Consider the following 19,285-nt stretch of genomic DNA (forward strand, 5'->3'; position numbering starts at 1 on the left):
TGCTTGAATGAGACACGTAACTGATTAATCTGTCAGATTTCTGTTGTTTCCCACACCAAGAAATGTCCCCACTGGGCTTCACCTGTTTTAATGAAACTCAAGCATTTCAAGTGTGGGATATTGTATGTTAGCTGTAGGACCATTCCCATGTGATAGATCCTTGCGTCTCTTTATAATAGAAACTTTAGACCCTTTTAAAGACATCTCTCTAAATACCCACCTCAAAGCCCTTGGTGAGTCCCATCTAGTTCTGTTTCTGTGAGTCAACATTTTTGGATTCCATGTTTTGAGACCTTGCAATATCTTTTCTGGAGTTTTGTTTGTTTTACATAATATAATATAATATAATATAATATAACAACATAATGCTTTGCATTATCTTTCTTTTCACAAATGACTTCATTCCCTTCTTTTTATGACAGCACAACATTCCACAGTAATATACAGCACATTTTCTTTATGCATTCATGTTTAACTTGATTCTATCTCTGCTTATTATGAATGCTGTCACAGTAAGCATGAGAGTACAGAAATCAGTTGCTCCAGAAATTCCTAGAAATAAAATAGATCATTATTTTTCTCTACTTAAATTTTTTTGAGGAATTCCTATACTGTTCCTAGTATGGTTGTTCTGAAAATAAAACTAGCTACGTACGATGACATTTTTCAATTAGCTGTACTATGGTGAGTAAATCACAATGCATATGTATACTGAATTTTGAAGTTCTGTACCTGTGGTGGTTTGTGCACCTGAGATGTGTCCCATATTCTTGGGCATTTGAATACTTGATCCAGACCTTGTGGCACTGTTTGGGTGGGATTAGGAGGTATGGCTTTGCTGGAGGAAGTGTGTTGCTGGAGACAGGCTTTGAAAATTTAAAAGCCTAGCTCGACTTCAAGTTTGTTGCTCTTTCTGCTTGTGCTTTGAGATGTGAACACTCAGCTGTTCCTGCTGTCATGTGTAATGCCTGCTGTCACACCTTGCTGCCATGATGGTAATAGAGTCTTATTCCTCTGGAACCATAAACCCCAAATAAGCCTTTCCTTCTGAAATTACTGTGGTGGTTTGTATATGCGTGGCCCAAGGAGTGGCCCAGGGAATGTGACCTTGTTGGAGTAGGTTTGTCACTGCAGGTGTAGGCTTTAAGACCCTCATCCTAGCTGCCTGGAAGCCAGTCTTCTCCTAGCAGCCTTCAGATGAAGATGTAGAACTCTAAGTTCCTCCTGAACCATGACTGCTTGGATGCTGCCATGTTCCTGTCTTGATGATGATAATGGACTGAACCTCTGAACCTGTAAGCCAGCCCTAGTTAAATGCTGTTCTTATAAGAGTTGCCTTGGTCATGGTGTCTGTTCACAGCATTAAAACCCCAACTAAGACAGTTACCTTGGTCATGGTATTTAATCACAACAGTAGAAAAGTAATACTGAGCCCTTAAGATAAACGGGCTCAGATATCATATATATATATGCATATATATATAATCATATATATGATTTATGATTTCAAGTCTTGTTTTCTTTTACCTTATTAAAACTGAGGGAATAAAAAATCTCATTTTCTTAAAAGCATCTGATTGTATTTGGTCAAATGAAGATGTTTATTGAGTATGACACTAGGATTCTTCTCATGTATTAGTTTTAATAACTTTATTGTATTCTACTGATTGTGGGTGCATCACTGTCTCCTCCTCGTTCATTAACATGGGTCATTTGAGTCGTTTCTGAAGTTTTGGTTGTTTAAATTCATATAAACATTCTCACATACATATCGTTTCCTCCGACCCTGATCATTTTTATAAGGTAGATGTGTAGATGGAGAGTTACAAAGAAAAGATTTTTAACTGTGATCATTTTTGCGTGTGAGGGAAGCTAATCCATTGATCAGCCATCCATCGTTCGGGGCTCTTCCCTTTCCTGTGAGCTTGTTTCCTTCCGGAAGCCCATGTGTGTAGGCATGGAGAGCTCCTTCCTTCACTCTGAGTCATTTCCTAAAGCTACTTTGCTTCCTCCCACCTTTCTGTCACAAATGACTTTGACTTGGAAATTAAAGGAGAAGAAAATATCCACTTCTGCTATGTGAAACTGGTTATGAATAAAGCTGGTGGAGCAGGTCCTGTCAACAGAGAATTTACACAGAAATCAAATGTTAGTCAGTGCAGCCCCCAAACTGAATGTGAATTGGTCCCCCTCCCAAAAAGGTATGTATGATACAAAGAAAGGACAAGATAAATCCACTCCCAGCCTCATCTTAAAGGCATTTGTCTACACATTCATTCTTCTAGACAATTCTCACTGAATTCTCACTGTATATTATCCATCATATTAGGATTTATTGTCTTGTCTGACTTTTTTATTTCTTTTTCCAAAATATAAAGTTATAGATCTTTGAGGCGACATGAAAACAATCACTGTTTTCATGAAAACAGTGTTTGTTTTCTGGACCATGTCTGGACCATGTTTGTGTGTGTGAGTGTGAGTTTGTGTGTGTGTGTGTGTGTATGTGTGTGTGTGTGTATGTGTGTGTGTATGTGTGTGTGTGTGTGTGCGTGTGTGCGTGTATTACATGTGCCAGAAGGACACCTTGTGCTATTAAGAAATAAAGACACTATTTGGATCTATCAATTTCTTCCCATCATCCATAGACTTTCTTTTACAGAAGAGGCAAATGCCGTGAAGAAAGATCTGTTAGTTATACTGTGTTCATCGTAAACAAGGATCACATGTGACTGTGAAGTGAAGCCCAATCCTAATAGGTATCACCGTCTCTGTTAACTCTTCAGGACTAGTGACCTCTGTTGCTCAAATCAGTGATTAAAACCATGTATCTAGTTTGCGACTTAGCACTAAGGGACCCTGAGACAATAACAGTATATTACCGCTAGTAAGCATCAAAGTCATAAAAGTATTTTTATTTTGTTGTGCTCTTAAAAGTAAAAATACAACTCACATAATGCAGATAAACAAAAATAAACATCATTTCAGATAATTATAATAACTTTTCTTAACAAAGCCAAAGAACTGGAAAATGTTTCTACTTAACTCTTGCCTTTCCTCTGGTAGGGTAAATGCCCGTGATCATCTGTGGGACACCAGGAGAGCAGCTCAGGAAACCCCTCCACAAACTAGGCTCAGCACTCCCACAGCAGACACCCGCACTTCTTTTGGAGACTCAGGGTCTGAGAATGGACTATACTTGCATAAAAGAAAGGCAACATAATTTTTTAGGATTGTCCTTGTTTTAGTCCATTTCCACTTCCCACAATATTTCAACCTGTGACCCTCTGCCACCTTGCCAAACGTGCCCCTCCTGAAACTCTAGAAATCCTGGCTCTATAGTGGAGACCCACATGGTGCCACAGACATTTTACTTCTGGTTTGTTTGTCTGTGTGTTTTGAAGTGATCTCTGCTATGTAGCTCAGGTTCACCTCAGCCTCAGTCAACTATATGCTACTCAGGAGTAGAGGAGTGTACCACAGGTCCAGCTGCTACTGGCATTTTAGAAAGGATCCTGGAAGAGGGGACAGTGTGCCCTAAAGTACAGACTCTCCCACTAATGGGACAGAATGATAGTGATTGACAGGTGCTGAGGGCAGTGTGATGTTTATGGTCAGAGCCTTTCCTTGCATAGTGGAAGAACTGTCCACTCAGCTGATTCTCATCCCACCCTTGTTATGGACTGATAGAGTTTTTGTTTTGTTATGCCCGAGACAGAGTCATGACGGGTGGGGCAACAAACTCAGATGTAATCAGGAGTGAACCTACAAAATAGTTCATGAAAAACGTGACTGTTTTTAATCCTTGTTTTGGGGAAAGGGAAAGCCGTGACGTCATGACAGAGGAGTTAGCACGGTTCAAGGAATGCTCCAAGGGGTATCACAAACCTACCAACGGTCTTGACAGTAAGCTGTCAGTGCGAATGGGAGGCAGTTTGGAGAGTCTGATGCAAGCAGAGTACCCTTCCCTGGTACTCTCTCCTTCATTGTGTCATGTAACACCGTCCCAACCTCCCGACAGCTTCAGTCAGGCACCAACTGGTGTGCTGATCCTATTTTTTGGACAGTGATGTTTTGACTCCAAAACAAAAAGTACGGAATGAAGACAATCTTGGGAAACCTCAGACCACCCTGTGCAACATAAAACCTCCCTGCGCAGAGCCAAAGCAAATGATTTGTGTGCCTTTGGAAGCTGGTGTTTATTTTTGGGAGTTATTGTCACTGAGAGCTGACTGTCAAGAACAGGATCAAAGTGTTTTCTGTTCAAAGCAACAGACTGTAGCTTCTGAAGGCTTTGGAAGAGCTCATTCTCCTCCCTCTCCTCAGGTTCTGTTATCAGCTGTGAGAGTTTCAATGTATTTAGCATTTAGAAATATGGAATTCAGCTGGGTTTTTTTTGTTTTTTGTTTTTGTAACGCTGTCTGAAACATAGAAGAACGTCAGCATGTTCATGAGTTAAATCTATATTCAAAGTTGACCTTCCTCTTCAGAGAAGAAATCCATAATTTGCCATTAACTGGGTTTCTACCCTTAGCAAGGTTAACAAGTATTATAAATGAAATCAATTCACATAAAATTCTCATGCTATTGAGGCTGGGGATATTAATCAGTAGGCAGTAGGTGCATGGCAGTGCAAATTCACATCCCCAGAACCCGTATGAAACATCAAGCATGGTTATGAGCATCTGCAGCCTTAATGTTGAAGAGAAAGGAGACATCAAGATCTTGGGAGCTCACTAGCCAGTTAGTCTGTCAGAAACTGTGAGCTCCAGGTTCAGTGAGAGGGTCTCTCTCAAAATTAATGTGAGAGAACCACAGAGGAAGATATCCAACTTAGATACCCAACTGTTGGCCTACACACAGACACACACACACACATACACACACATACACACACACACACACACACACACAGGCATGCAGGAATGTGCACTCATGCATTGGGGAGGGAGAGACAGAGATCTCTAGAACAATGTTAAGTGCTCTACAGCACAGTTTTCTTAATAGAGGGCCAAGTCATTTTTCCAGGCTGAGAAGTAAGATATTTGATGCCAAAATGGCATCAGGCTTTTTCTTCATATCCTTGAGCAGCTGTTACCTTTAATAGTTTCCAATTGACCTATTAGCCTAGTCATTCAAATTTTCAATACAGATCAATCACTCTCTACCTGCCTTTTTCATCTTCCTTGTAAATACCTCCAGGCCATTCCATTGCCACCCTTTCATGGCCATTCTGACACCTGACTGCACTTATATTGACTTTATGGTCATCTAAACCGTCAGTTTTTCTGGAGACAGCCTGTAGGATGAGTCTGTTCTGTCATGGTTTCCTCATGATCTTACCAGGATTTTGATTATGTATATAAAACAGCTAAGAATATTGATAACATTCCCCTTTTTTGTTTGTTTGTTTGTTTGATTGATTGACTAGATTGTTTGACTTTGGGTAACAGTCCTGGCTGTTCTGGAACTCACGTGGACTGCCTGCCTCTGTCTCCCAATCGTTGGCACTAAAGCTGTGGACCAATCACCCTGCCCAGCTAATAGCATCCCTCTTGATGGTGGTTAAAACACTATTGAAACTGTTAGGGTCTCTTTCACAGACCAACTCTAGCCTCTAAGAAACAAGCAGTGTTTCGTGCACGGCTTGCCCACATTTCAATCAGGGTTAGATATCAGCTGGGTATTTGAACAGGTGAAGGGCTCTGCCTTCCACACTAATTCCATAGCCAAGCATGTCTGCAGTTACATCAGCAAGAAAGGCAGCAGTGCTTAAGGGTTAACTGGGTCATCTAATTGTGTTGTCTGAAGAACTCAGTGCATACTTTAAAAAAAAATGTATCAAGAACTCTTTCATGTCATCCCAGAGAGAAGTCATTTTCTGCTTTGGAGAGCAGATAAATTAGGGGTGGACATATCCAAGAAAATGCTATAGGGTTGGGGATTTAGCTCAGTGGTGGAGCGCTTGCCTAGCAAGCACAAGGCCCTGGGTTTGGTCCCCAGCTCCGAAAAAAAAAAAACCAAAAAAAAAAAAAAAAAAAAAAAAAAGAAAAAAGAAAAAAGAAAATGCTATAAAAGTGAAAGGGTGGGGTTTAGTGCTTGCCTTGCATTGTGAAACCGTGGGTCCCCAGCACTGCCAGAGAGAAAGTGGTTTGTTCTCTCTCGGGGAAAGCAATGGTCCAATGAGAATAAAAACACAAGTATGTGAAGAATTTGCAAAGCAAATATGGAATGCATGTACATTCAAATGGCAGGAAAATGTCGCCTAAGAAGAGACATTCACTGAAAAGGGGGGGCGAGAGAGGAAGTGGAGAATTCCAATAAGAGCTGTTGTAGGAGGAAGCCTCCTGTGCCAGGCTTGAGGCAGTGGGGACCAGGGTGCAGAGCAGCCAAGACAGCCTTCTGAAGAAAGCAGCAGATGTAAAAACCCAGAGCAGAGGAAAACGAAGCCAGATCCAGACTCAGCAGTCGGTTTGTACTGCTGGGAGAAGAACTGCATTCCTGAGAGAAATGGTCAGTTGTAAGAACAAGGAAGAGCTCCCCATCCACTTATTATCTCCTTCACTCACCATTCAAGGTACATGTGGGGACCCCAGGTCATGCAGACATTCTTCTCCAGACACTGACGTTACACTCTGATCTTGTGTACTTACAGTCGATGGGCAACAGGCAATGGGCTAGTTTATAGTAAATAAATATGTACCATTTGAATTTATTTAATGAAGAAGATCCCAGACATGCACACTGGCCTGGCCTACAAGGAGACAGTCATGTCAGCCTTAGGGAACATGCTCAGTAGAGCGTGGGACCATCTCACGTTTGTCTCCTAGCAGCACCCCTCTCTGTCCCGTTCTAAAACAGTTGTAAGGCTGCTTATCCAGAACAGTATCTCTGTTGTTGTTTTGCTTATTCTGATGTTTTGAGACAAGGACTCATCATTGGAGTTCAAGGCAGCCTGAAACTTGTGAACCTCCTACCTCAGACTCCTGAGTGCTGGTCCTACAAAGGATATACCACCAGGCCAAATGAACAAAATCCTCACAATGTTATAGTTTCTGTGCAGTCTGTCCTGAGACTGGGGACCTTGCCTATCATCATATTTAGATGATCTGTCTTTCGAGATTATCTGACCTTGAGAACAGAGAAGATAGATGCACAGCACAAGTCAACTGTGTCTGGAAATTGCTTGCAGACCTTGCTTCTGTTTCTCCCCTTGAAAAGGCTCGGTGCTGTGTCCAATGTCAGAAGGAATGCATTGGGCTTGGCAGAACTGCCGACTAATGATGACTTCAGTTTGCTTGGTCACCCCGCTGTAGGACTATTTTCAGCTTCTATACTTACTAAATTTCCTGCCTATCACCAAAGGAGCTGACTTAACACTAAAGAGAGATATTTACTTTTCTAATTAGATTTTTAAAAAAAAAGCATAGTGAGCACTTATTTTCATTTTGTATAGTATCCTCAGGGGAGAAAGGCTGGTCAAAAGCTATGACTTGTGATGGGTAGACAGAAATGGTCAGAGGGATTAATGGGCATCTACAGAAGCGCCATTCCCAGGTATAACATGAGCCTTGTCTCAAATGTGCCAATGGTGTTCTGAGAGCAGCAGAGCTGACGTCCGAGGACTGTAGACGAAAGGATCTGTGTTGACGGAGCCTCTTTGATCCAGCTCAGTTCTAAGGTTCTAACGTACTATGTGAAATAACGAACGGGCCCCAGTTATTATCCACTGGAAGCATGATGAAAGACCACGGTGCCTTCTGGAGGCAGTACTGAGAAGTCAAAGTTAGAAGATATAGACACTCAAGGGGCAGGTAATTACAGTTTCAACGGAACCTCTGAGGTTAATAGGGAGGAGTTTCCATATGCATGGATTAAGATCTTAGGTATTTGTGTGTGTTTACCAAGGGAAGGCTTTCATTTTGCATTTGTTACATTACTCGCGCCTATTGTTTTGAATCCTTGTTGAGACTAAGAAATCGACTCTTTCAAAATTATTTGCAGATATGGATATTCACGATGATCCTAACGATGAGCATCTTGCCAGTTATGACATCCAGCTCTGTATTCAGGAATCCATTGAAGCGAGTCAGGCCGTGTTCCACCCTGAAAGGTAGCGTTCTCACCAACTACCTTCAACAAACTTCTTTGTGGCAGGCATTTGCCGGGAGACTCAGTCCTCCTCTATAAAACGCTTACTTCGCCTGTCACACACACACTCTTTCTCTGCTGGGATGCCTGGCAACTTAAAAATGCCAACTTTGCAGATATTTAAATAATCCGTTCTACAAATCTGCATCTCATGTAGAAAACGGCAATTTCCTAAGTGGGAAATCCATAGATGAATTTGTTCGGAGATTGCCTATGTCCTAAGTTAATGTGGCCTTTAGAAGAACAATGAGTAAAGTTTGAATACATTTGTGAGAACAGTATCAAGCAGACTGACAGACGGTCCATTATTACATGTATGCTAGCTGCCGGCTTCTCCGCTAACCCTTGTGAGTAGACACGTTAAAACATACATAAAACTGATGTTGTAAACATAGTGACAATAGAATCTAAAACTGCAAAAAATAATGCCTGCTATGCCTGACACACAATGAAACATTATGCCTCGGTTAACCTTTTCATTCTATTATTGTGTCTCAAATTTTAGTCTGGAACTTACTAGTGCTTATGAGTCTACTCGTTGCTATGAAATTACTGCTTCTGAGCTGTGTGTGAAGTGCACTTGTGTGTGTGTGTGTGTGTGTGTGTGTGTGTGTGTGTGTGCCGAGTATGTTTATGTGTGTGTATGTGTTTCTGTGTGTGTCTGCATGCACCCATGAGCACAGTTGCACACACCTCTAACAAGACCAGAGGTCAGTATTGAGTGGGATCTCTCACCGTATCTGGCATTTAGCTCGACTGCCTTGCTGGACAAGGCCCAGGCATCGTCTTTTCTCTGCCTGGGGTTACAATCATGGACCGGGGAATCTGAAATCAGGTTCTTATGCCCATGCAGCTTGCGCTATACCAGCTAACTACCTCTCCAAACACCTCCTCTTCAACTCTTGAAAGTAAACATGATCTTTTAACTTTTAAAAGGGCACATGTTACATAAAAACGTGTGGTCTTTAAACTTTTTCATAGTTGCTAAAACCTCTGACAGATTTTCGACTCTGAGAGCACCCCACAAGGCATCCAGAATCCTGTAATGCTAGCAGGAGCTTCTGCTTAACAGAGCTAATACTTTTGTTAGGAAGTTCCTGTTTCCATTTAACAAGCACCATGCCACACGATTGTCCTGTGAGCTTAACGCCTGACTGCCAGGCCACTGACTGGGAGTATACTCAATGTTCGGCCTGTTAACCGACTGGATAAATACATCTAACATGTCCACGGGCCATAAACTCATAGTATCTCTCAGCAATTCCTAAGAACCAGGTAACGTTTATTGAGCACGTAGTTTTGAAAGTTATCTAACCCCACCCAGGTGAAGAAAACAACGTCCAGAAAGGCTACCCCACTTTTCCCGAGTCATGAACTCAGCCTATGACCTGCACCCCTTGATTCTGACTCCAGTCATTTATCCCACATCTATTACTTCGAGAGACCCCCACAAAACCTCTTAGTCCTGTACTCTGCTAGTGCACTCTGTGTCAGACTTCAGAGAAATTTTCCAAGTGGAGCATATCAGCTACATGATTTTCTTGAAAATTAGTATTATTACATATATACTTATAAAAACTAAAGTCTATTGTTCAGATCCTCGAAATGCATCACTAGGACAAATAAGGCTTGATTATTTTTCTTATTCTCTGCCAGATCGGTCCAACTAAGTGACCAAAACAGAAAGCTTGTGGAGGCCATCAGGCAAGGTGAGTGGGCGTGCATGCTACAAGGGGGTGGAGCCAAGTGTCCGTTCACCTGGTCAGGGCCAGCGTGTAATGCGTCCACACGTTTTGCGTAGGTCACATTTTTGAGCTCCAGGAGTATGTGCTACATAAATATGCCCTGGAAGAAGCGGACGAGAAGGGGTGGTTCCCATTGCATGAGGCTGTGGTTCAACCCATTCAGCAGATACTTGAGACCGTTCTGGACGGTAAGGAAACCCACAAAAACCTAGAGTGAAACTGTAGATGTTATAGCTGTGCGAGCTGAACATAACAAGCGAAAATGAAAGACTAGCACAGCGTGTGGCCTCTGCAATTGAACTTTTGCATCTGTTCACCCAAGATGCAGGCCGTCAGAAAGTTACTGTCATCACGTGTGATGGATAAAAGTGTGTCAGAGGTCACAAGTTAGTTTATTCAAATAGAAAGTTGGTTTTCTTTTAAAAGTTAATTGGGGTGGGCGGCTGGTAGGATGGTTCAGCAGTTAGGATATCATCTCAGGCAGCTCATAAACACCTGTAACTCCAGCTCCAAGGGATCCGACGCCCTCTTGTGGCCTAAGTGGGCACCTGCACACAGGTCGCATCTACTCACATAGTCTTACAAATACACATAGAAAAAAACTAAAAGATTTCTAAGAGTTAATTTAAAATTTTCATTTTCAACTATTCTTGATCTAGTTTCCAAAATTATACACACACACACACACACACACACACACATATATATATATATATATATATATATATATATATATATATATATAATGTTACAACAAATAGTGGTTGTCCCTATATTACATTAATATTTTAATAATGTAAGCATCGCTGTGATAAATCAACACAGCATTCTATTTTAGTATTTTTCCACATCTCTGCATTGTATAAAATATATTAAGAATGTCTTACCTTTAAGCTTCAGTGTTGTTTTCTAATTTTTGCTTCGAGAGATGAGAAATATTTGCTAATTAGCCAGACAATTAGAGAATTAGCCAGATTGGCGGATATAAATGGCATTGATGATCTTTCTTCTGTAGCACAAAGAGATGTCCACTCATATATATTTCTCATTTATATTCTTCATTTGACAAAACCAATCTCATATACAATTTACATATTTAAAAGATGGGGGAATTAATTTACAATGCATTAAGAAATGAGAATTAATAACCTATTTTAAAGATAAATAAGTCGAGGCATAGATGTTGGTTTCCCCAGTTGTCAGCTGGATTAGCCAATCTATGTGTCTGCTGATCCTCACTGTCCTTTGGTAATCTTTTTATTATTTTACTCGATATTATGTGTATAGTATTAGGTGATTCTGATTTATACAAAATCACATAAGCAGGTGTGGTTTTAACTTCTCAACGAAATGCTTTCACATCTCAGCATCCTATAAGACACTCTGGGAATTCAAGACTTGTGATGGAGAAACGCCCTTGACTCTGGCAATCAAAGCTGGTCTGGTGGAAAATGTCAAGACATTGCTAGAAAAAGGGGTATGGCCCAACACCAAAAATGACAAAGGAGAGACACCTCTTCTGATTGGTAAATGGTTTTTTCCTAGAATTTTGATAATTTGGAGCCATTATAAATATTTAATAAGTGTTTTTTTAGGAACCACTGAGCAATGGCTAAAATTTTGTCTGAATGCCTTCCCTTCCCCAACCTTTCTATGCTCCCAGCCCTACGTCATCTGCCCATGAATTTCATTCTCCCGTCCCACAAAAGGCATCATGGAAGTTTGCCATGGAGTTTAACTCTTAGTGTACAGAAAAGCAGGAGGGTGCTAATTAGTTCAGTGACACCATGGGTGACAAATCTAAAGGAATGCCCACGAGATAAGGTCAAGATGGAAGGGAGAGTGTGTGTCCAAGATGCTGCCAGAGAAGGCGCTAGAGAGGATGAGGGAAAGAGGAGCCTTCTACGTCAGAATAGTCACGTGAGAATCGAGAGGCGAGGAGATGCTGTGGACGGTACTGAGCTCGGCCCCTCTTAAGAGCTTACAGCTGTGGCACTGTGCAGAAAGGGTGGCAATTGAACCTCGTTATGCATCCGCTTCGCAACCTTCATCCCCTACTAATGCCGAATGAGAATATGACGATTGGCCAGGCAGTGGCGCTCCATGCCCTTTAATCCCAGCGCTCAGGAAGCAGAGGCAAGCGCACCTCTGAGTCTGAGGCCAGGCTGATTTCCAGAACAGGGCAGCCAGGACAACACTGAGAAACTGTGCCTTGAAAAACAAAACAAAACCAACCAACAAAAACAAACCAACCAAAACCAAACAGTAGCAACCCAAAGAATCTGATGACTAAAGAAAGAGGTGAGATTGACTGTGTGTGATCCAAGGTAACATTGGCTTTCCTGAGGGACACGTGGGTGGAATAAGAATTTGGGGTTTGAACCAGAGCTTCCAGGGACTAAGTCACTACCCAAAGACTATACATGGACTGACACTAGACTCTGACCTCATAGGTAGCAATGAATATCCTAGTAAGAGCACCAGTGGAAGGGGAAGCCCTTGGTCCTGCCAAGACTGAACCCCCAGTGAATGTGATTGTTGGAGGGAGGGCGGTAATGGGAGGAGGATGGGGAGGGAACACCCTTATAGAAGGGGAGGGGGAGGGGCTTGGGGGATGTTGGCCCGGAAACCGGGAAAGGGAATAACAATCGAAATGTAAATAAGAAATACTCAAGTTAATAAAAAAAGAAAAAAAAGAAAAAAAAGAAAAAGAAAGTCATGGAATTTGCAGTTAGGTGGACAGACTTAGAATCTAGACTATTAAATGAAGTCATGTAAACGTGAAAAGAAAAAAAAAGTATTTGGGGTTTGGTACCTGAGATCTGTGGACTTATATCCTGTCTGAAACCGTGGTAAGGGCTCATCTATGATAGTTCCCCGAGAAAAGAGAAGCCAGATGCTTTGCTGGGCATTCTGGATTTAAAGGCATCGATTACTCTTTTGCTTGCAATTCGTAGAAGAGCTAGATAAACGTAAGTGGGAAATTAATGCAAATGCTACCAGGAAGGCACATACGGAGAGTAAATTAAGGGAATTTAATAAAAAGTCATTGCAGCTGCAAAAACTCAGAGTCTTAATTTCCCAAAATCTCTTGAGAAATATAGAGACAGCATCAATGGACTTTAAAAAAAAAATGGACCATCAAGGTGAGTTTATGTTTTGTTCTTTGAAACTTGCTGCTCATGGATCATTAATGCACAAAGGAGAGAGAAGATGGGGAAAGGTCCTTTCTCCATGTTACCCCATTTTTAATGTTTTTCTTGACTTAATCCTTCATCTTCGTGCCTACTCATGCCGTATGCTCAGATGGCAAAAATGAAATAAGCCTAAGACCACCCAGGACCCCTCCTCCTGCTCAGCCATCTGGCTCTGACTTGCTGTGCTCGATGGAATACAGTCGTGTTAGCGTTTCCTGATGAGTGGTAAAGTATCAGATTTGTGGCGATCTGACACTTAGGATGGTTTTTGCCCTTGGATGGACTCTGTGTTCATCCAGGGGTCATGGTGTCCATCTTTCCTCTGCTGGATCCTCATGCTGACCGTAGCCAGCACAGCTGGGTGTGGAGCTCTGAGAACTGTTTGTCCTGGGGTCTCGGATCCACTGGTCTCCGTTCTCCATGACTCTCCACGTTCACAGTCCATGTCACTTCTGACAGTCCACCTCACAAATCAAAATGTACCTTCCTCAGCTCGTTCCTCTTTCACTTTCTCAGTCCTTACCCAGAAGTCTCAGAGCTCCCTTCTCTGTGAGTTTTCTGAGTCACTTGGAGATGCTATGTAAACTACTAATGAAACTCATGAATTCAGAAGAGGAAGAAAATGACAAAGCAGAAATAAACAGGGGAAGCCAGCAAACCGCAGATTTCCAAGAGTATCTTAAGTAATACCAATTCTAATTAAGTAAAATTCTAATTAAAAATCTGAATATGTAAACCATATAAATTCTAATAAAGAAATTGAAATTTTGATTTTCAAATTCTATATAATTTATATTTAAATACCATACATAAAAGACTATGTATAAAACTACACATAAGTTCATATTTTATTATCAACTATGTTGACTCATAATGCACCTTATGGATTTAATTATTTCAGTTGGTTATTAGTTTAGACAGTCTTTACAGATTATCTGTAAAGGATGAATCCTCACCAATGGAATTATTATTTCTATGGAAAATACATTCTTCCAAAGAATTAAATAAGAAATGAAAGTATAAATTTTAAGAAATTACTTTAGTTGAACATTTCCTGCATACTCTGTTTTGTTTTGATTTTTTCCATGAAGAAAGGTCAATCATGCTAATAGCATCTTCCAGAGGGAAGCAGACAGGTGGCATCATAAAGGAAAGAGACCCATTATCATGAGATTTTGCCCCTAAAATTTAAAAACCAGAAACAATAGCAATAAGGTAAAATCAAGCTCACCCCTCTTAGCAGTGACAGCAGCTAAGAGAATGAGGTAATGCACCTCAGAACCACAGTGGCAGGTGGGGAGTTCAGGAAGTGGCGTTTATCAGCATAAAACATAATAATAAGAAGAGATGCACACTTCACCTCCCTCTTCTGAGGTAGGGTCCAGCTCTTTACCTGTTCCTCGACTGGAGTACAATTTGCTGATGAACGGTATCTTTGGTAGGGAAAATACGTGTTTCGATGGGGACCAACCTCCTAGGAATAATACCAATACTAAGAATAATTTATTGTGCTCATATTTTATACTGGGTACCATAGGTAATGCTTAACATACATTATTTAATTTGTACAACATACATAGTATGCCCCCATATTTTTGGTAAAGAGATTGAAGTTTGGAATGAATACCCACAAAATCTATACATCTTGGTGATGACCACTTGTCGTGAAATTCTTACCCACTCTGAGTCCTACAGACTCAGACTGCACACATAGAAATTTGGGCATGAGAAAGCAAAAGCACATGAGGAATACACTATCTTTTTACAAGAAGGGAGAATGGGTGCTAGCTATTTTGATGTTAGTTTAAATAAATCAGTTCCATCTGAAGTCCTCGTGTTGATAAGGCAACTTCATGTTAACATTCTGTTCAAGCTATAAAACAGGGCTCCTATGACATAGTATCTGCACTGATTAAATACAACACCAGCCTTGAACAGCCCTGTGTCAAGAGGTGGTCAGCAATGCATGAAGCAGCGAAGCAAGGCCGCAAAGATATTATCACTCTGCTCCTGAATCACAGAGGTGACGTCCACCTGAGAGATGGCTTTGGAGTCACGCCCTTAGGGGTGGCTGCTGAGTATGGCCACTGTGATGTGCTGGAGCATCTTATTCACAAAGGTACGTGAAGGCAGTTACTCTGTCTTCCTCTCTCTCCTGAGTATAAAGGGGTGGGGCTTTATCCTGGACCCCCACTGAACCCCGATTCTACGACTTAACCTCTATTCATTATGACCAACGGAGATCTGCAAGACCAGCCCTGATTGCTTTCTCTAGAGGCAGCCCAGTTTCCACATAGATTTGTGAAGAAGGCCTTAACTGTCATCTTGGCTGGATTTCTCCTCCCTTCCATTTTCTGATGTCTCAATCCCCCTTAACTGGGACGAGAGGTTGGATTTATCTCTAAATCTCTATCACTTTCTTTCCCAAACCCAACTGTTGCAAAGTACCAAAGTCTGCCTTATCGTCACGTTGCCATGTGTCTGCCTTCTTTGTCAGGTCCTTCCCGCCTTTCCTAGACCAGTATGATCATTTGCTAACTCTTCTCCAGATTTCTATTCTTCCTGTCAGGGAACCCATACCATGCACTACAGCTTGAGTTCCTCTAGCTCAAGTGCAACATCAATAATGTGTTCTATTCCAAACACCGCTGCAATGGCTTCTGATAATTAGAATTGCTTTTCCAGGCCTTGAGCTTCACTACTCCAATCCTGCATATCTGGCAAAACAGAATATGGCTGTTCTCTCTGCGTCAATTTAGGTCAAGATCCTTGCTCTCATTTAGGATAATATTCAGTAAAAATTCAAAGTGGGTCTCTCGAGATATTCTCATAAATCCTTTCCCAACCTCTCCAACAGATGGTGTCATTCCCTACCCCTCAGACCTCCAATGTTTCAACTGTACAGCCAGGAGAAACTCAATTCCTAACCGCTAGCTCCTAGCTCCACCTCCTCTCTATGAGACCCTTGTCAACTTCCAAGCCCCAGACTCATCCATAAGTGAACCACACGATCCCCCAAAGGACCTTGTATGGGTGAAAATTAGCAATTTTTTGTGTTTCCCAATGTATGTTCATTGAATTATCACACAATCCCAGAGGAATAAGCTACATTAGTTTACAGAGGGAGAAACAGAGACACATAAAAAAACCAAATCCCAATCCATGAAGTAAGCAGCCAGGTCCATTATCAGAGATGACTCTCTTCCCTTTATGGTACATGTTCTACAAAGCTGTCCCCAAAGCTGGCTACACTGTGTGTTCTCTAGTTACCGTTTCATTTGCTCTTTAAGCTCTGTGAGTCAGGCTTATTCAGTTTAGGGCCACACACACTATTTGTGCCCTGTAGGTATCCATAAATAGTTTTGAGAGAATGCTACCTGTTATCAAATTTAAAAGTCTCATGATCATATTTCTCGAAGCAGGACTGGCTTGTTTTCATTCACGTTCTTGTGACTCCCTCTCCTTGAGAGTTTAGTAAAATGAAGCATGTTGCCTGTTATCGAATGGTTAAGCTTTTATCAGAAAGAAGAAAATGACAGACTACTTTAACAGAAAGTCTTAACACTGCCCAGCCGTCTAAGCCACGTGCTTTACACCGCCAGGTGGTGATGTGTTTGCTTTGGCGGATGATGGGGCATCTGTGCTATTCGAGGCAGCAGGAGGTGGAAACCCTGATTGCATCTCCCTCTTGCTGAAATACGGAGGAAGTGGCAACGTACCCAACAGAGCGGGGCATCTTCCCATACATCGAGCTGCCTATGAGGGACATTATCTGTAAGTAAGATATCAAGGCGATCACTTTAAGTTAAAAAAAAAAAAAAACAACAACAACACTAAGGCGTGTGTACAGTACAATCTCTCGATATGGGATACTCCCCCCAAATCTCCAAGGGAAATAGCCACACATTTTTTTTATTTCGATGCTTGGAAATGATTTCATAGCTTTTTCACTCTTATTCTATACTCTTGACCTTCACAGAATGAATTTTTAATATTCTTTTTAGTAATAAAAAATATTCCTTGTAGAGGAATAAAGTTGTAATTGAGAAATCTTCACCATTTGGCACTTCTGTATTTAAAAAAAAAAAGTTCAACAAATGAGTACGAAGTCTCTGAACGTTTTGCCGTTGACCAAGGATTAGAATTTGTAGTCATGCTGTGCTGTACTTCAGCTATTTCCTAGCATTGCAGAGTGTATATGATACTCTAACGATGAGTATATTGTTAAATAGAAAAGATTCATTACATCCTAGACTGAGTGGAATTTTCCACCACAAAATGTTATAAGCAATACAGTAATAGAAGCCTAGAATCGCAACATTAAACTCTCCACCAAACGATGATGATTTTCAGAAATTAAAAAATAAGTCGCACGTTCAAAAACTTTGAGAGAGCTAGGGTTTATTATTTCTGGTAGCCACACGGGCCAAGTTAAGGGACCAGTGACGCATAATTGATGCGAAGTGACATGTTGTTAAAGTTTACCTGGATTTACTCCCAGCGTTCATAAATTCACACATGATAGCTCTGAGTTAGGCACAGGAGATCAAGTTATCCTTGGTTGTGGCTCTCCTGAGTGGCTACATGGTGAGTGAAGTGTGAAATTCACAAGCATTCATCACATGTATTTAGAAACATGAGCTTGGGAACCGTTATTTCATCTGACCAATACAGGTTTGATGGAATACGGAAGGTTCTGCTTTGTGCTAAGAATTCATTGAGAGCTGTATAGGAGACAGGATGTATGTGGGCGATATATACAGGTGGCTTAAAAATCAATGAAATAGAAACAATAAGAATCAAAAGATTAAAACTCCATCTCTTCCTTTCACATTGGAAGGTAGGACCTTGGACAAGTCCTGTTCTCCTTAAGCCTTTATATTGTTCATCTTTAAATGAAAGGGTTATGCGTATGCCGTGCAAGTCATTTGCCAAGACTGCATGGTTTCTAGTGGTCAGGGTTATGCAGTGTGCTTCTATGCCATGACTCTTTGGCAATTTGGCAATCACATCTATTGATTTATAAACTTTGTTGTCAAGAGGCAGAAGTGTGGGGAGAGCCCTGAGGACTAAAACCTAGAACGAAACACGGAAGATACAGGATGTTCCCTGGGGATTTTTAGGATGGGAAACTAAATTGAAACTCAACTAAATCCCATTAAATTAAACAGGAGTCTCTTGACTCGCAAAGTTTAAACAAGTCTCACAAAGTTATGTAGAGGAAATATGGAAAGCTAAACAAAGTAAAAGCACTTGTCTAACGAGACAAGCTTTATTTAGTTGTTTGATTTTCTTTATGCAATGGAGTTAAAGGAGGTTTGTTTTTTCCTCTAGTGCTCTGAAATATCTGATCCCAGTAACATCCAAACACGCAATTGAGAAAAGCGGCCTAACCCCAATTCACTCAGCAGCCGATGGACAAAATGCCCAGTGCCTCGAACTGCTCATTGAAAATGGTTTTGATGTCAACGCCCTGCTCGCCGACCACATTTCCCAGAGCTACGATGACGAGAGAAAGACTGCACTGTATTTTGCGGTCTCTAATAATGATATCCACTGCACTGAAGTCCTTCTGGCTGCAGGGGCAGACCCCAACTTAGATCCCCTCAACTGTCTCCTCGTGGCAGTGAGGGCCAATAGACATGAAATCGTCCGGCTGCTTCTCTCCTACGGGGCTAACGTCAACTGTTACTTTATGCATGTGAATGACACGCGCTTCCCCAGTGCCATTCAGTACGCCCTAAATGATGAGATCATGCTGAGGCTGCTGCTGAACAATGGTTACCAAGTGGAGCTGTGCTTTGACTGCATGCACGGAGACATCTTTGGGAACTCATTTGTGTGGTCAGAGATAGAGGAGGAGGGACTGCCGGGATGGACGTCTTGCGTAATAAAAGATAATCCGGTGAGCTCCTTTCCGTCTTTTTTTTGGATCAGTCCTTCAACTAATTTTTCTCAGGAATCTTTACGTTTTAATTTTTTTTAACCCTTTAGATTTATTCGTGGACTTCCAAAGTTGATCAGGAGTATGTCGTTTAACGTTTAGTTATTTATAAAATATCCAAAATTTCTTCCTGTTACCGATTCCTAGATATATAGCATTGTGGTCCTAAAATATAAATGAAATGGCTTTAGGATTAATGGTATTAAGTCTTGTTTTATAGCCAAATTATAACCTATTCTGGAGGGTATTTT

The 19,285-nt window shown here is 41.2% G+C and overlaps 1 protein-coding gene across 7 annotated transcripts in view; it reads left to right on the forward strand.

Moving 5' to 3' along the window:
* Asb15 (ankyrin repeat and SOCS box containing 15) overlaps window positions 1-19,285 on the forward strand; it is a 44,692-nt gene that overhangs the window by 19,055 nt on the left and 6,352 nt on the right. For 3 of the 7 annotated variants that reach the window (NM_001431800.1, NM_001431802.1, NM_001431804.1), the window contains 7 exon segments: window positions 8,002-8,110; window positions 9,805-9,857; window positions 9,950-10,081; window positions 11,261-11,419; window positions 14,964-15,209; window positions 16,693-16,864; window positions 18,425-18,995. In NM_001431800.1, the coding sequence (NP_001418729.1) occupies window positions 8,004-8,110; window positions 9,805-9,857; window positions 9,950-10,081; window positions 11,261-11,419; window positions 14,964-15,209; window positions 16,693-16,864; window positions 18,425-18,995 (1,440 nt within the window). In that variant the 5' untranslated portion in view covers window positions 8,002-8,003. 7 annotated transcript variants of the gene reach the window in all.

Source organism: Rattus norvegicus, chromosome 4 (genome assembly GCF_021556685.1).
Source record: "Rattus norvegicus strain SHRSP/BbbUtx chromosome 4, alternate assembly SHRSP_T2T, whole genome shotgun sequence".
NCBI classification, from domain to species: domain Eukaryota; kingdom Metazoa; phylum Chordata; class Mammalia; order Rodentia; family Muridae; genus Rattus; species Rattus norvegicus.